Source organism: Saccoglossus kowalevskii, chromosome 15 (genome assembly GCF_978046115.1).
Source record: "Saccoglossus kowalevskii chromosome 15, keSacKowa6.1, whole genome shotgun sequence".
NCBI lineage: Eukaryota > Metazoa > Hemichordata > Enteropneusta > Harrimaniidae > Saccoglossus > Saccoglossus kowalevskii.
Window position 1 is genome coordinate 16,506,644 of NC_140655.1, and position 18,422 is coordinate 16,525,065.

Consider the following 18,422-nt stretch of genomic DNA (forward strand, 5'->3'; position numbering starts at 1 on the left):
GTTAGTGTTTGTGTAATAGGTGATTTTCCGTACAATTGCGAGATCTCGCGAGATGCATGAAAGACGCGCTTCGAACATCTGCCGCAAAAATCGAACGATTTGATTTTGAACTAGAATTTCTTTATTTCGTAGCTTACATTGACCGGCCGATCTTCGACAGAGGAATATTGCTTCCGAATACCCTCACTTAATCGAAATTGCCTATCATCAAATGTGGACAGCACATTATTAAGCATGGAAATGTCCCCGAAATACTTTCGCGTTTGTCGAATCCCACGCGATGTTTGACGCGACTACGACGCTATGACCTTTGTTTGTCCTGTTTTTACGTTCGATTTCACGCATAACGCGTGATTCTCGCAGTAAACGGAAAATGGTCTATTCTGAAAAATTATATTATTTGAACTCAAAATTCCCAAGGATTGCATTTTTTTTTCATTATTTTTGCAGTTTTCTGTTGACAGAAGGATTTAACCCTTCTGTGTGTTATTCACATGGGTACATATTTTACTTTCAGCCTTGAGACTTGGATCTGACAATACTGCTTTGCAGCTTTAATTTTACTTGGAGATTTATTTAATCCTTTACCTGAGAAGACATAGTTCTTTACTGTAGATGGCGCTGTTCAGCTATATAAACTGATATAAATTGTGGGCTGATTCAGTAATAAGAGTATTATTTCTGACATGTAAAGCTGGAATGGACCTGGGATAGTTTTCAAATTTGAAGTAATTTGGTCATGTATACTTTGTGATGGAAATTTTTTTTTTTTTCCAAATTATTTTTTTGTGCATTTTCAAACCTACTTCATCCCTCTAATCACTGAGATTTTACAGGCATGTTACCCGTGATATGATTGGCCGGCCTCAGGGAGATATACAACATTTGGTACACATTGGCATAGAAGAAGGAGAATCGTTTGGAGACGTCACTTTCTTGCAGGAAAAGTAGTAAGTCTATCTAAATTGTTTCAGTTACACATTTCACAGGCACTCCACTATTAAATGCCTAGATATAATAGTAGTGTTGTTAATTGTGATTGGCTATTGATCCTAAATATTATCAAAAAGACCATGTTATATGGTCTGATATTCTCTCTATGCAGCTTTCAAAATTGACCAATGAAAAACAAATTAGTATTTTAATACAGTGTTTGCATATATCTGAATGGGTAATTAGATATATTATTATTAGATATAGTTTTATCATACCATGTCATTAGTCAACACTACATGGATTCTAGATAGCATAATGAGATATTACTAGCATCCAAGCTAGGTATCATTGCAATGAGGTAAAGTGTTTGGAACATCACACATATTCTAAGTTATACTTTTATATCAAAAGTAAGATTACTATACATTTACTATGTTTGTCTTTCTTAGCCATCAGTTGCCGCAGAAAGTACAGACTGTCCTTGACCAGGCTGATGTCACCCCAACATCACCACTGAAGCGAACTTTAACGCTTCCGGCAGAATACATCAAGTCCCGCACCCCAGATCTCATAGCAGTGCCGATACAAATACCAAGACACGGATCGCAGTCTAGTTTGCCCGAATCAGATCCATCAAGATGCCCCAGTAATCTTTATATTGACAAAACAGAGACAAAGAAGACAGAGAAATCTACAACACACGAGAGTGCAGCCACTGCCAAACCAGCAAGCTATTTTGACTTTGATGACTCAACGAAAGCATCCAACAAAACCGATGTACATGAGATGGTAACAATGATTGATGACGATTTAACACCGCCACGAACGCCATGTCCGGACAGTCCCACAGTAAGTTGTTTAGCATTTATATAGCATGTGATTGGTTTGGGCAAGGATGATCAAGTTTTATTCCAAGAATTTCCCATAATTGCAAATAATGCATTCACTAGGATTGTAGAAAGCGAACTTGGACAGTCTCAACAAATTGAATTGTAAAGGACAATAATAATTCTAATAGAAATAGAACTTATTCGCAAATTGTTGTCAAGATCTAGTAGATCATCAGTTTTTATGAACACTATATTTGCTTGTTAATGAAATAATGGGAATAAGGTGAAATGCCCTTTTTGAACCACCACATACCCCTGTATGATGTTCATTAGAATCACCACATACCCCTGTATGATGTCCATTAGAACCACCACATACCCCTGTATGATGTCCATTAGAACTACCACATACCCCTGTATGATGTCCATTAGAACCACCACATACCCCTGTATGATGTCCATTAGAACCACCACATACCCCTGTATGATGTCCATTAGAACCACCACATACCCCTGTATGATGTCCATTAGAACCACCACATACCCCTGTATGATGTCCATTAGAACCACCACATACCCCTGTGTGATGTCCATTAGAACCACCACATACCCCTATATGATGTCCATTAGAACCACCACATACCCTTATATGATGTCCATTAGAACCACCACATACCCCGGTATAGTGTCCATTAGAACCACCACATACCCCTGTATGATGTCCATTAGAACCACCACATACCCCTGTATGATGTCCATTAGAACCACCACATACCCCTGTATAATGTCCATTAGAACCACCACATACCCCTATATGATGTCCATTAGAACCACCACATACCCCTTATATGATGTCCATTAGAACCACCACATACCCCGGTATAGTGTCCATTTGAACCACCACATACCCCTGTATGATGTCCATTAGAACCACCACATACCCCTGTATAGTGTCCATTAGAACCACCACATACCCCCCTGTATAGTGTCCATTAGAACCACCACATACCCCTATATGATGTCCATTAGAACCACCACATACCCCGGTATAGTGTCCATTAGAACCACCACATACCCCCCTGTATAGTGTGAATTAGAACCACCACATACCCCTATATGATGTCCATTAGAACCACCACATACCCCTGTATAGTGTCCATTAGAACCACCACATACCCCTATATGATATCCATTAGAACCACCACATACCCCGGTATAGTGTCCATTAGAACCACCACATACCCCTGTATGATGTCCATTAGAACCACCACATACCCCTGTATAGTGTCCATTAAACCACCACATACCCCTATATGATGTCCATTAGAACCACCACATACCCCTGTATGATGTCCATTAGAACCACCACATACCCCTGTACGATGTCCATTGAAACCACCACATACCCCTGTATGTCCATTAGAACCACCACATACCCCTATATGATGTCCATTAGAACCACCACATACCCCTGTATGATGTCCATTAGAACCACCACATACCCCTGTATAATGTCCATTAGAACCACCACATAAATCTGTATAATGTCCATTAGAACCACCACATACCCCTGTATGATGTCCATTAGAACCACCACATACCCCTATATGATGTCCATTAGAACCACCACATACCCTATATGATGTCCATTAAAACCACCACATACCCCTGTATGATGTCCATTAGAACCACCACATACCCCTGTGTGATGTCCATTAGAACCACCACATACCCCTGTATGATGTCCATTAGAACCACCACATACCCCTGTATGATGTCCATTAGAACCACCACATACCCCTATATGATGTCCATTAGATTCACCAGATACCCCTGTATGATGTCCATTAGAACCACCACATACCCCTGTATGATGTCCATTAGAACCACCACATACCCCTGTATGATGTCCATTAGAACCACCACATACCCCTGTATGATGTCCATTAGAACCACCACATACCCCTGTATGATGTCCATTAGAACCACCACATACCCCTGTATGATGACCATTAGAACCTCCACATACCCCTGTATGATGTTGTTTATAATGCTTTTAGTTTGAAGTTACTACAAAATGTTGTCACCATTAGTAGCGAGCTGTCCAACCCACTTAACTCTCTTCCCGTATTTGACAATCGTAGTCATTGTTTTCTTTCTTCTTTCACTCCTTCATCTATGCAATGTGCGTGTCTATAGGACTCACTGTCGTTGGTATGTATTTCTACATCACCTAGATTTAGTGTAAAATACTTGCCTGCTCACTACTCGGCATGTTATCAATTTCAAGTTTAACTCTTTCCCCTAGTGGCAATTTTTTACAAAGAATTGTAATTTCAGAATATGGCTTTCTTAACTGCATGCATCTTTTATATCCCTCTGCATGGTACAGTTATCAAAACATGAGAAAATTACAAAAAACAGGAGATTGTCGTAGCGTTGTGAATATAACAATAATTATTTTCTCTCTCCTGATATTTTATGTCGTATTTAGGGATGTACCAGTTTATATTTGAGGGTGATTAAACATTCCAATTTAGCTGTTTTTCAAAATCTACTGATTCAAATCTTCCGCAATTGTCATTGCCTTGTATGGAAAATCCAATGAGCGATTTAAAGAGGGTTTTGTATAAATAACATAAATCAATTTAACTGTAAAATAAATAAGGAAGTTCTGCAGTTAATTCTCTCAAAGCCACAAACAAACTTGAACTTGGCAACAGCCACAAATTATATTATGAATGACTTGATTGCTTTGTTTGCTGCAACTTGTGTTATTTCTGTGTTTTGTGCTTTATACAACGAAAGACTTACACCCATCACCATGGTAACGTCATTTAAGTTGTCATAATTGTCATGCTCTCCAGTAAGGGGAGTTGTGTATTTGTTAATAAGTGCTATATCAATATTTGAATAATGTCTGAATGGTCATGCATGGTGTTAATTTCTTACAGCTTCTGCCCTTCAACATGAATATTAATGAGTGTAATATTTCCTTCCAACGTTTTCAACATTACATCTCATTGTTAATCCTTCCACCAATAACATTGCCACCCATCCTTCAACCCTTCTACCATCATTGTAACCCATCATCCAACCCTTTCACCACTATTGTAACCCATCCTTCAACCCTTTTATCATCATTGCTACCCATCCTTCAACCCTTCCAACACTATTGCAACCCAGCTGTCAACCCTTCTACCACAATTGCAACCCACCCTTCCACTACTATTGTAACCCATCTTTCTATCCTTCTACCATCATTGCAACCCACCCTTCCACTACTACTGTAACCCATCTTTCTATCCTTGTACCATCATTGTAACCCATCATCCAACCCTTTCACCACTATTGTAACCCATCCTTCAACCCTTTTATCATCATTGCAACCCATCCTTCAACCTTTCCAACACTATTGCAACCCAGCTGTCAACCCTTCTACCACAATTGCAACCCACCCTTCCACTACTATTGTAACCCATCTTTCTATCCTTCTACCATCATTGCAACCCACCCTTCCACTACTACTGTAACCCATCTTTCTATCCTTCTACCATCATTGCAACCCACCCTTCCACTACTATTGTAACCCATCTTTCTATCCTTCTACCATCATTGTAACCCACCCTTCCACCACTATTGTAACCCATTATTCAATCCATCCACCACCATTGCAACCCATCCTTCAACCCTTCCACTAATATTGTAACCCATCTTTCAATCCTTCCACCACTATTGTAACCCACCCTTCAACCCTTCCACCACTATTGTAACCCATTATTCAATCCTTCACCACCATTGCAACCCACCCTTCAACCCTTCCACTAATATTGTAATCCATCTTTCAATCCTTCCACCACTATTGTAACCCATCTTTCTATCCTTCTACCATCATTGTAACCACCCTTCCACCACTATTGTAACCCACCCTTCAACCCTTCCACCACTATTGTAACTCATTATTCAATCCTTCACCACCATTGCAACCCACCCTTCAACCCTTCCACTAATATTGTAATCCATCTTTCAATCCTTCCACCACTATTGTAACCCACCGTTCATTTCTTCCACCACCAACATTACAGCCCATCCTTCAACACCACCATGATTATTGTAACTCTTTCTTCAACCTTGGCACTTATTGCAAACCATCCTTTCATCACCAATATTGCAACCTACCTTTCAACCCTTCCACCAATCTTGCAACCCATCATTCAACTCTTCCATCATCAACATTGCAATCCATATTTTATTTCTTTTATTGCAGTTCACCTTCAACCTTTACAACCTTACTCAAACCCACCACACCCATAACTCTTCCACAACCATTCAACCCATCACTCAATTTAACCTTTTCATGACCACTGCAAACCAATCCTATCACTGCCACCCATTCTCCAAACCTCCAACTACCATAATGTAATGATTACAACCCATCTTTCAATCCTTCCACCACCATTTCAACCCATTTTTCAACCCTTCTTTAACCACTAACATTGCAACCCAACATTCAACCTTTCCTTCACCATTCCAACACATGATTGCAACCCATCTTTAAATCTTTTTTAACTTTTTCATTTTACATTTTCAGCACTTTGATCTTGGTCCATCTTTGTTGGATGATGTTCTTAGCGCTTGGGATTTCAGCAAATCCACATTGGACAGTAACTTCGGTTCTTCATCAACAGGAAGCCCGCCAAAGGACAGTAAATTCAACTCTCCATCAACAGAAAGCCCACGAAAGGACAGTAAATTCAACTTTCCATCATCAGGAAGTCCACCAAAGAGAGAAAGTTCATTCAAATTGGACAGTCCACCAAAAAGTAATAACCCCCAAAAAACTGTAGAAACATCAGTGCTATCTAAATCATTGTCACCTGAAGTGATTCCTAAACATGTGGTTAACCCTATTAAGAAACCGAAAAGATCATTCCGAACTGAACGACCAAAGAAAAATTACATTAAACAATTAAAGGAAAGTCCACTGTCATCCCCGGAAGTTGAGATTGTTTCTCTTCCCGGTAAAGATGAACGGAATAAAACAGGTGATATCATAGAACGCGCTTCCTCAATTTTGACTTCTACTTCACTGAAGACAGATGTTATTGTTGATTCAGCAGTAGCTAAAGATGTCACATCAAGTCTTGAATTTGACAAGTTTCGGAAGCGAGACTCGGATACAGAGTCAACCGACAGGGATTACCTGCAGTTGATGGAGAGTACGTCAGGACATGCAGAGTCATTGCCTGTAGAGAGTGTGCCAAAACCAGCAGAGAGTACGTCAGGACTTGCAGAGTCATTTGAGACTAAAGAGAGACAATCCAGTTGTGATATTAGTGATGACAATTTGAATGAAACTCCAGTTTTTCAGAGATCTTTATCAAAAAAGGACGCCATTAGTGATAGAGGACTAGAAGCCTATGAAGCCTTGGTAGGGAGTAGCGTAAATGTTAAGAAATCTTCTAAAGCTCCGTCGTCACAGAGTAGAGTGGTCAGTCCATCAAAAGGAATCCCCGTGATACGGAGTGTTTCTCAGCGGGGCTCAGTTAGCCCATCACATGCTCCAAACTCATGGAGTTCATCGCAGAGTGGTACAGTGAGCCCTTCACATGCTCCATACATAAGGAGTAGCTCTCACACTGATGCAGTTAGTCCATCGTATGCCCCAAATTCATGGGGTTCATCCTTAAGTGGTGTTAGTTCACCGACTGCAAATAGCGTTTTTAGTGTTTCTCGACAAAGTAGCATTACATCACCAACTAAAAGTGAGTGTGATTTACAGTATGCGGATTTACTACACGACACGTCTGGTGAGGACACCATTGATCTCTCGCAGCCCGTCTCGACTGAGCCCGCACTTTCACCTACATCTCCTAGCAACAGTTTCTATGCTGTGGCGACAACAACAGAAGAAAGGAGGGACCCAGTAAGCTCAACTACATGCCGTACTTCTGTCGGTAGAAACAAAAATGCTTCTTCTGTTGTTGGCAACTTCTATGCCCAGATTTATGAAAAACCGGAGGCTGCTTCAAGCCAGCGTAAAGCAAGCAGTTCAGAGGAAGACCTTGATAGAGATGATGCAAGTCGTAGGTCTGCTAGAGATATCATAAAAAGGTTTGAGAACAAGTCGCAACCTTTGAGCGTTAAAATGGAGAGTCATTCTCCAAAGAAACAAGCTATCTCAAATTTGAAAGATTTGTTTACCATAGATACGAATAATGAACAAAAACCTCCTGATAAAGAACCAGCGCCACCAGTTTTGTCACCTAGGAAGATCAGTTTGCCAACTAGACTTAATACAGCAGACAATCTAGAGCAAGATGATGACAAATTGGAAGTTGCTCTTAGTGAAACAACTTTGAAGCATTTACAGCGAAGTACACGGCGTACTCGTCGACCAATTGGTGAAGCTCGGTGCAAGAGAAGAAGCTCTGGGGACGCCAGTGAATCAGGTACTGATTCTCGCGAGGAAGTAGCAACTCTGGCATATGGTGATAAAGAGAGACGCAAGAAGGAACAACAACAGAAGTATGCCAGGCAGAAGAGTACAGAGGAGGTAATGAAGACTAGACCCTTGCCTGATTTGCCTGTGGATGTTGACAAAAATCCATCGCATGTTATGCATGTAAGTTGATGTTGCCTGATATTGCTTGTTTTTTTAATGATGCATGCATATGCAAATGACTTGTATGTAAAGTTGCACGATTTGCATAATATTTACATATTTAAAGATTTGCATAAATTTGCATGGTTAACATATCATTTCACCTTGCGGTTATAGTCGTGAATATTTCATAAATACATGTAGTGTTGTTCATTTTTAACTCAATTTTGAACGTACATGTAACAGTTTTCATTTTCACACGGTTGTAGTAACTCTACTCTCAGCATGGCTTGAATCATTTACAAAGTTAACCAAACACGATGTCAGAAATGGTGGATTTGGGAAATAACATTCAACAAATTCAAATGCACTGTTATGAACCAAGAGAATCTCACTCATCTTCAAGTTCTATCCTGCTTTTTGGGGGTTTTGCGCAAAAACATCTTCGTTGCTTGTCTCACATGTTTGCATAAGTATGTCTGCGTATATCATGACTTGCTTGAAATAATCACTTGTACAGTTGGCGTTTGTTTTGTTAGTGGGAAAAAATAATATGAACAACCTCTATTTTCCTCTTGTGTAGTACTTATACCATGGGAAACATGAGGAATTGTTGCATTTATTGTATTTATAGGTATGAACAGGGTACTATTTAAGGTGTACTGTCACTTCATTATACTGTAAACCGCTTTAATTTTGCGAGTCACTCATGACATTTTGTAGCAGTGAAAATTTTACTGGCTCAGGCCCCGAGTGTTGTCGTATTGATCCTGTGTACATTTCTGGTTTGTAAATGTTATGGTTTATGGAAATCTTTTTGTCAATATTGTCAATAAGATGAGGAATGTATCTCCAAAATTTGTTAATGTGTTAAAGCGGAATGAGCTTCATTTTTTTTCTCATGTTTTGTATTTTAGTAAAAACATGGTGATAAGTTGCGTAACATATTAAATGTTTACATGACGTGTGAACTTCCTAATTTTTTATCCCATATGTGTTGTTTGATAACACGTTGATCAAAAAATATGAAATGAATGAACAAAAATGCAGCTCATGGACTGAAATTTGAATTAATATTAGAAAACAAAATTCACTAAAGAAATATTTACAGGTTATGCTGAGTACATTTTTGAGAATCAGCAAAAATCAAGAAATTTTGTTCAAGTGAAAAATGTTTCTGGGATTCTTCGATATGTACGTGTCAGCTACTTTCACAAATGCCATGAAATCCTTGAATCGTATAAATTCCTTGCCGCAAACATAAGTGGTTTATAGTAGTTACCATAGTTACACAGTCCTGTGACTACCCTGTATAATAACCCTTTGATCTCCAAAGTTGTTATCTTTCACACACAAAAAATGCGTAGCTTTTTGTCAACAAATAGCAAATGGGAAAAGTATATCTATTTGATCCAAAATGAGTAAAAAAGAAAAAATATATATAGAAATATGCAAAAAATACATAGAAATGTGCAAAATGATAGGCCAATATTTTGGCGGAAAAACTTATGGTGCTCACAGGGTTAATTATACTGATAACAGCTAATCTAATAAATATATGATTAATTCAGTAATCAGTTATTTTATTTCAAGGCAGTACACCGTGACTAATAAAACATACCTTGCTGTATCTTTTGCTCTGTCTTATTTTATCATACTGGATTGCATTTCCGCGTAGTTCGTGTTCAACCAGAGATGTGATTGTGATTCTACAGAAGCCTACAGAACTATTGCGAAGGAATTATTCAAAATAAAATATAACTGAAATAATTTTACTTCAAGCCACACATGACTATGATACTGTAAAACCATTTATTTTCATTGGCATGTAATCTCACTATTTTGATTTTTTTGAGCAATTTTACTCATGAATTTAGCAGGGAAACAATGAGTTCTACTGTTATTTTACCCCAGACCATTCGTCCCGGTGTTATCGCTATCGCCACACGAGACTCCAGCTTGTCTCCTATACAATTTGACTGCGCACATCCAGAAAGTAGATGTAGCTGTGATTGGTGGAATACTAATGAGTTGAGTGTCAATCAAACGCCCACGCTATCTTTAGTAAACAAAGTCACGTGACACGCGCCATTTTAGTTTTGATTAGTTCCACGTGATTAGTTCATCGGATCTGAGTGTCGGTGCTCGCCATCCATAAATCAAATCAAAATGATTTCTAAGGAATTTGTCGCGTCAGCAGTGGACAGTGTATGTATTTCTTCGGTGTACTGATGCACGAATGCACCGTGACACGGTGTTTCTCGGGTGTCGCCATCGCTGAGAATGCCGCCGGCGCAATTTTTCACCCAACTCGCGATTCTGTTTTGCAACATTTTATCAATATTCCCTTTGACAAAATCGCCGACAAAAGCACCGCTTTGCTGATCTTTTGTTCTATAATTCTTAATGCAAACACCGACCCTAGTAGTAATTAGTAACGTCGCCTAGTACATATGAACGGTCGTCATTGCAAATCGAACATCCTTTTGAAATTTGGACGTCGGGCAGGCGATTTCAAGGCACCGCACTTAAATATTAGCAACATATTTTTCTGAGCGGTTGTTTATTCTCTTTCAAACGAGACATAAATGTGACGACATAGTCGATCCCTTATCCACCGCTAAGAATGCCGCAATGTTTCGTTCGTTTTGCAACATGCCACAAATCGTCGAAAAAAACACCACTTCGACGGAAGCTTGCGTAATAAGGGGGTTAAAACAAGAAAACAAATGCCATGTTTAATACATATCGACCTGTTTTACTTGCGAAAGATAACGGAACATGAACTCGTTTCGTGCGACTTCGGAACCCGAAGGAACACACCAACAACGTTGAATTTACCCGCTATCTTCCAAATATGGTATATTAATTTATTCAGTTGTTTATTTAGAGTGACGTCCGCGGTCGAATGCGATTGGCTATCGATGTCAGTGCAAAGGTCATATGAATATTAAAATTAAGTGGGCGGAAGGAAAATTGTATAGGAGACAAGCTGGAGTCTCGTGTGGCGATAGCGATAACACCGGGACGAATGGTCTGGGGTACTGTTATTTTGAATATTCACGTGGAATTATTTAGAGAATTTTAGCAAAAATAGCAAAATTAAAACCCAGTAAATACTGTAAAATGACTAATTTTCACTGGGTTTAAATTTCACTGATTTGCCATTTCAGGCATATTCTTTGGATTTTAAATTCACGGTTTTATCATTTAGATAATGTGTTCTATGCTAATTTTTACATATTCACTGGGTTTTAATTTAGCGCATTTTCCAGTCAGCGAAATAAGCCAAATTAAAACCCAGTTAATAATTAATCCCTTTACAGTAATTAATGCATTTCAGTGTGTAAGAAGATTTCTGATTGGTCAAATGATCTGATCCGATCTGTACTTCATTCAGGGCCCTGGATGGACATGAATCTTAACAGCTGCAATGTATCCAGAATGAGCTTACAAACTGGATTTTTCCCAATCACATGACCTTATATGACTGATAATATCAAGTTTCTATTTTGTTTTGTGTGGAGAACATCACTTTGCATTTGTTTGTCTACTTGCTCTGTATGTTGTGCAATGGCATGTTTGTTTGCATTATAAAAGATAGCCTGACTTTTTTGGATTCGCACTGATTCATGTCATTACATGCACCCATTCTTGTCAGTTTCATCTACCATTATGAAATATGCAAAATTGTATCGCCTAATCACGAGTTCATTATGAATATTGTTATTGATTTATTTCACAGTGTCAAAAAATTAAAATTCTTCAATTTCGTAACTTTATCAAATCTACTCTTGTGTTGGAAATAGAGGTTGGCCAGAGACATTTGAACTGTGGATGACTCTGTCAACCAAAAAGTAAAAAAACAATTGACAGTGTTGTCAGGATTTTCACTCAAAAATCAAATCCATTGTGTCATGATGTTTAGTATTGGTAGCTGACTTAAAACTGTCAGATGATCATAAAGTAAGTGGTGAATGAAACTAGAAAAAGGGATTTTGATGGCAAAAATGACACTGTCAAAACTGTGGGTGTTCATATGAGGGAACCACACAACAATGAATGTTTACATATTGATAGCAGCCACCCTAAAAGCCAGTTGGACATTTGCAGATAAGCTAGTAAATTTGTCAACAATTTGTGTCATGCTTAGACATGTTTTCTGTGATGATAAATACTAGTTACAACTGTAAACCAGTGTTTATGTTTTGAACTGCGTATAACCTGTGATGTCATCAACGACCAATCACAAAACAGAAGAGCATTTAATGGGCAGTTCTGACAGCAGTGTCGCTTTGAGTGTTAATTAATTATTGTTGTTGAAGTGTATGTAAACAAGCATTGTATATGCCATTGCATGATGACTACGCCGCTTTATTTTATATGCAGTGAGTCTTGTCTTATAATTGCGCCACCTTTTTTTTTTATTTTTGCAACATTCATCTCTGCTTTACATCTTAACAATTCCATTTATCTTATCTGTTCTTCCATTTTCTTTATCAGTTATAATTACTAACCAGACTGCTTTAAAAACAGTAAATTTAATCACAATTTCTTGTCCCTCTTGTTTTTTCTCTCTTTCAACTGCAGTCAGCATAGTGGCGACATTCCTTTGTAAGTTCCAGTTTTTTTTTTTATCAGACCCTTCTGTTCCTTCTTTCCACGTTCACATTGCCTGCTTCTTATCCACATTCTGTCCTTCTGTGAAAATATCAAATTATTTATGTTACACTAATTTTTTCTAGGACTATGAAATGATTTCAATTCCCGCTGTTCCTCCCAGAATGCCGCTTAACCCTCAATGGCCGAAGAAGCGAAGATCACGCAAAAGTTCAAAGTCACAAAGTGGTAAATCGTCGCCTACAAAGTCTTCTTCTTCTGCTAGCTCGCTGCTTTATTCTGAATCTGATCCTGGGACTCCAGATACTCCAGTCTCATCCCAATCAGCTTCCAGTCCCTTCTTGAGTACATCCCCGATTACTAACTCCGAACTTCGGACAAAATTTTTACATCAAAAAAGCGCTTCTCTAGACATCACATCAGACAGTGACGTGGTTCGAAGCTCACCAGAAGAAATTCGCAGACACTTGAAAAAAGACAAAGAAAATTATCAAAATATAAAAAGTAATCAAAAAACATTAAGTTTAGATCGTAAAGTTCTAACGAGAAGTCACACGAACCCCTCCTTGCAGAATATGGATAGTAAGAGTGAGTTCCGTACACGGAGTCAAACCACCACAGACATACACGGACAATCATTGCAAGTTGTAAACGACGGTGTCCCCAAACGTTGCAAAAGTTACGAAGATGAGTTAGATGATATTTTAGATGGTGCACTTGGTCCAGCTGAAAGTTTAAATGATGTCCTGAAAAGAACGTATAAATTAAAAGATGGTCAAGGTAACGATTTATCCCATAACGTCCATAATCAGTTCAAATCTGGACATGTTTGTCTTGCATCAGAATCGCTGTTGATCTTCTCAGTTGGCTTCATGTCAGTATAAATAGACCACCTGGCTTGTGTGTATTGTTCATGTCCTAAGTGTATGTTAAAGATCCGGTCAGGCATTCTTATTACAGAGAGTATCAGATCTCCACAAGATCATCTTTCTGTCAAAACAGCTTTTGTAAGAGCTGGGGCTTCCAGATCTGTAATCCGATTCGTTACCTGTTGATCTGAATAACCCTTTGAGCACCTAATTTGGGTTCATATTTTCTATACTTTCCACTGAATTCAATCTTAATTTTGGACCAAACAAACAAAATGTGACATTACTTCTAGGTTTGATCAAAAAATTCATAACTTTTGTCAAAATGTTATGTAGGAAAAAGGAGACTATAAATAGAACTATTTTGTGAATGGTGACTGAAGTTGACTTTGGTGCTCAGAGGGTTCCAATTAAAATAAATAAGTGTATATATGACGAGGTAAATCAAATCAATGTAATTAGTGATTAGGTGAATCAAATCAATGTGATTAGGTAAATCAAATCAATGTAATTAGTGATTAGATGAATAAAATCAATGTGATTAGGTAAATCAAATCAATGTAATTAGTGATTAGATGAATCAAATCAATGTGATTAGGTAAATCAAATCAATGTAATTAGTGATTAGATGAATCAAATCAATGTGATTAGGTAAATCAAATCAATGTAATTAGTGATTGGGTGAATCAAATCAATGTGATTAGTGATTAGGTGAATCAAATCAATGCGATAAGGTAATCAAATCAATGTGATTAGTTATTAGGCGAATCAAATCAATGTGATTAGGTGAATCAAATCAATGTGATTAGTGATTAGGTGAATAAAATCAATGTGATAAGGTAATCAAATCAATGTGATTAGGTAAATCAAATCAATGTAATTAGTGATTAGGTGAATCAAATCAATGTGATAAGTGATTGGGTAATCAAATCAATGTGATTAGTGATTATGTAAATCAAAACAATGTGATTAGTGATTATGTAAATCAAAACTTTATGATTAGTGATTAGGTAAATCAAATAAATGTGATTAGTGATTAGGTAAATCAAATCAATGTGATTAGTGATTAGGTGAATCAAATCAATGTGATTAGTGATTAGGTGAATCAAATCAATGTGATTAGTGATTAGGTAAATTAAATCAATCTGATTAGTGATTAGATGAATAAAATCAATGTAATTAGGTAAATAAAATCAGTATGATTAGGTAAATCAAATGTGATTAGTGTTTAGTTAAATTAAATCAATATGATTACTGACGAGCAGTTCTGATCTTATTTCATTTCAGATATTTCTTCATCACATTCCGAAGTATCGTCTGTCACATCGACAGGATCTGCGGAAAAATTATCTGTTAATAATGAAGTCAAAAAAGATACGGATGAAGGATATATGGACATGACGGGAAAACACAGTTCAAAGGCACTTAATAATATGGAATGGGCAGATAACTGTAAGGAAGTACAGGAAGTGAAGTCTGCATTAAAGGATGAGGTGAGGATCTAAGTATCAAGTACAGTTTCCATGTGTTCTGTAGAAATTCCGAGTATTGTGTAGAAATTCTAAGTACCCAGTAGAGATTCCAAGTACCCTGTAGAGATTCCAAGTGCCCAGTAGAGATTCCAAGTGCCCAGTAGAGATTCCAAGTACCCAGTAGAGATTCCAAGTATCCAGTAGAGATTCCAAGTATCCAGTAGAGATTCCGAGTACCCAGTAGAGATTCGGAGTACCCTGTAGAGATTTCGTGTACCCTGTAGTAATTCCAAGTACCCAGTAGAGATTCCAAGTACCCAGTAGAGATTCCAAGTACCCAGTAGAGATTCCAAGTACCCAGTACAGATTCCAAGTACCCAGTACAGATTCCAAGTACCCAGTAGACATACTAAGTACCTGATAGAGATTCCAAGTACCCAGTAGCGATTCTGAGTAACCCAGTAGAGATTTCATGTACCCTGTAGTAATTTTAAGTACTCTGTAGAGATTTCAAGTATTCAGTAGACATGCCAAGTACCCGATAGGAATTCCAAGTACCTTCTTGTAGAGATTTTGAGTACCCTGCCGAGATTGTAAGCAACTAAAAACAAGGCTGTATTGTTAGATCTACAATATGTTGCTGAATAGATTAGTCTAGCTAAATAAATATAAAATAACTCCTAGGGTTAGGACTTTTAACTTCTAAAGCATTCCTGAAGCTATTGTCATACAAATAATTCACTATCTCATCCTTATAGGTATCAATTCTAGAAATCGTAAGAGCATTGAAATGCAACAACTGGGAAGTGGAACTATCCGTGCAGGATATTAAAGTGAGACAGCTGATGGATCAACATCTGGGGGATGATAGACGATGTCGGCAGATTCTTGTACGCTATAACTGGGTTGTCACCAAAGCTCAGAAATATCTTATAAACAATCCATCAAGACAGAGTGATCTCTAGCTGTAACCAAGCTGCGGCAGTAGGTGGGGACTCACCGGTCCAAAGAAATTATGTAATCAAGACATGAATTGCTGATGTTTTCATTTGATGCTGTTGGTGAACAGTACATTCCTCAATGGTGGATCTCCAGGAAGAAATCAAGATCAAAGAGAAAATGTAAATGCCATTCGTGTGGGAGGGATGAATATTTTCTGTGCAGATGGTTTTCAATATGTAACGTGTATGATAACACTGTATTAGGGATTCCCCACTTGAATAGGAGGGGTATGATCAATGCAGTGTGCAACGTTTTGTTCCATGCCCTTTTAAGCATATTTAAAGAACATGGACCCCTTAAAACTGAGAAAATAATTCAATTATTTTGAATATTAGATGTTCAATACAAGTGATGAGAGTACATGAACTTTATCAAGGTTATAAATCGTTTGTGAAATGACAAATATGATGTATGATTTGGTCAGAGGAGAACCCACTGCCTGATGTGTTTTTGACTATTACATACAAGATATGTGAGAGTTCAAGTGCAAGGTGAAACAGAAGACAAGAAGTATGTTTTTTAGCTGAGCTGAGCTGAACTGAATAAATACTGCTCGTGAAGAGTTTTGACTTAACTGTGATTTTTAATTTTTTATCGGGCCTCCTGAGGGCGCTGTATATTTGAAGCAATATAATCTTGGTCGAATAATTATGCTCCCAATAATTTACTATGCAAATTACATTTCTTCAAAACATTTCTTATTTTTGTATGTTTTAAATCTAATCATGATAGACTGGGTAACTTCACTGTTCCTAAAAATTTTGTACTGCCAGCCCCAATTTTTTTTAGAAAGTATGCATTCATAGTTTTAGACTTTTCTTTTCTTGACTCATGTAATGAACATCCCTTGTCATAATTAATTATGTGGTAGAGTTGTGTTTTATTGATTGGTCACAGAGGGCGCTATTGATGTTCATAGAAGACTTTGACTCACTTTCATGCCAGACAACAGCGCCCTCATTGCTCAGTGTATATATGCAATGTTTTTTAGTTGATACATATTTTTAGAGTTAATTTTTCCAGTTTTAATTTTTCATTACTTCTAATCAACATAAATCGTTATTTGTAAATCTGCTAACAATTTTAACATGCTCATTTTACCATGGAAACCATTTTAACTGTAAATAAAATATGGTGCAGAAAATAAAGCGCCAGAATTTAAAATTTACTCCAAAAGATTTTTATGTATGTTAATTGTATGCAATGGTAAGCGTAAAAGTGGTGTTACAATTGTGAATCTCACTAGTAGTGATGTTTATCATTAATGACTTGTGACAATTACACTGACTTGTTCCCTGATAAAGCCAAACCCCATCATCTCGCAGAACATTACTGGGCTGAACACGTGCACTCTATTTGCGAAATCAACCAAATTCGTTAGAATCAGCGTGCCCTCTAGCAGGACTGATTTTGTAAGAATCTTGAATCAAAATAGAATCTCTGCTTGTTGACTGCTGGGACTGTCTTCATGAAAAAATGAAATTGTATGCGACTGGTGGCTGTATTGTATTTCCTTCGTATTTACAGTTGCATTACTGGTAAAATGTGAATTACAAATTCCATAACTATGGAGATCACTATATCAAGGTTTGATTTCCTGTTGAGTCAGCAGGCCAGTGAGTTATCATAACTAGTTGCAAATCAAAGTTGTATTTTTCTATATCTAATGTTTGACCCTCCAATTCCACAAACCAGAAATAAACAAGCAGCCTGTCAGCTGAGATAGTTCCCACTGTTAGCAATACACATTGCAATTAAAGAACTGAAGATATCATTAGAAAATTAACAATATGTATAGTGTCAAAGCAATTCAAACAAGAATTCGAAAATATCAGTTTTTATCAAAAATGACAAAAATAATTAAAATTAGATAATGGAAGATATCACGAAATGAACAAATCTGAGCTTTACCTGAGGTACCTACATGTATAGTATCAAAGCAATTCGACTTGTGATTTTTAACAAGAAGTCGAAAATATCACTTTTTACAAAAAATTACAAAAATATTCACCAAAATTAGAGAATTGAAGATATCACGAAATGAACAAATTTGGGAGAGGTCCACATGTAGTACCTATATATGTAATAT

The 18,422-nt window shown here is 37.4% G+C and overlaps 1 protein-coding gene across 1 annotated transcript in view; it reads left to right on the forward strand.

Moving 5' to 3' along the window:
• The window catches only part of LOC102807661 (uncharacterized), a 34,064-nt gene extending 16,563 nt beyond the window's left edge, over positions 1 to 17,501 (forward strand). The window contains exons 10-16 of the mRNA XM_085508481.1: positions 837 to 950; positions 1,386 to 1,785; positions 3,966 to 3,980; positions 6,358 to 8,391; positions 13,116 to 13,770; positions 15,147 to 15,352; positions 16,090 to 17,501. Coding sequence (XP_085364607.1) covers positions 837 to 950; positions 1,386 to 1,785; positions 3,966 to 3,980; positions 6,358 to 8,391; positions 13,116 to 13,770; positions 15,147 to 15,352; positions 16,090 to 16,296 — 3,631 coding nt within the window. The 3' untranslated portion in view covers positions 16,297 to 17,501. The remainder of the gene's footprint in view (positions 1 to 836; positions 951 to 1,385; positions 1,786 to 3,965; positions 3,981 to 6,357; positions 8,392 to 13,115; positions 13,771 to 15,146; positions 15,353 to 16,089) is intronic.
• The last annotated feature ends 921 nt before the right edge of the window (positions 17,502 to 18,422 follow it).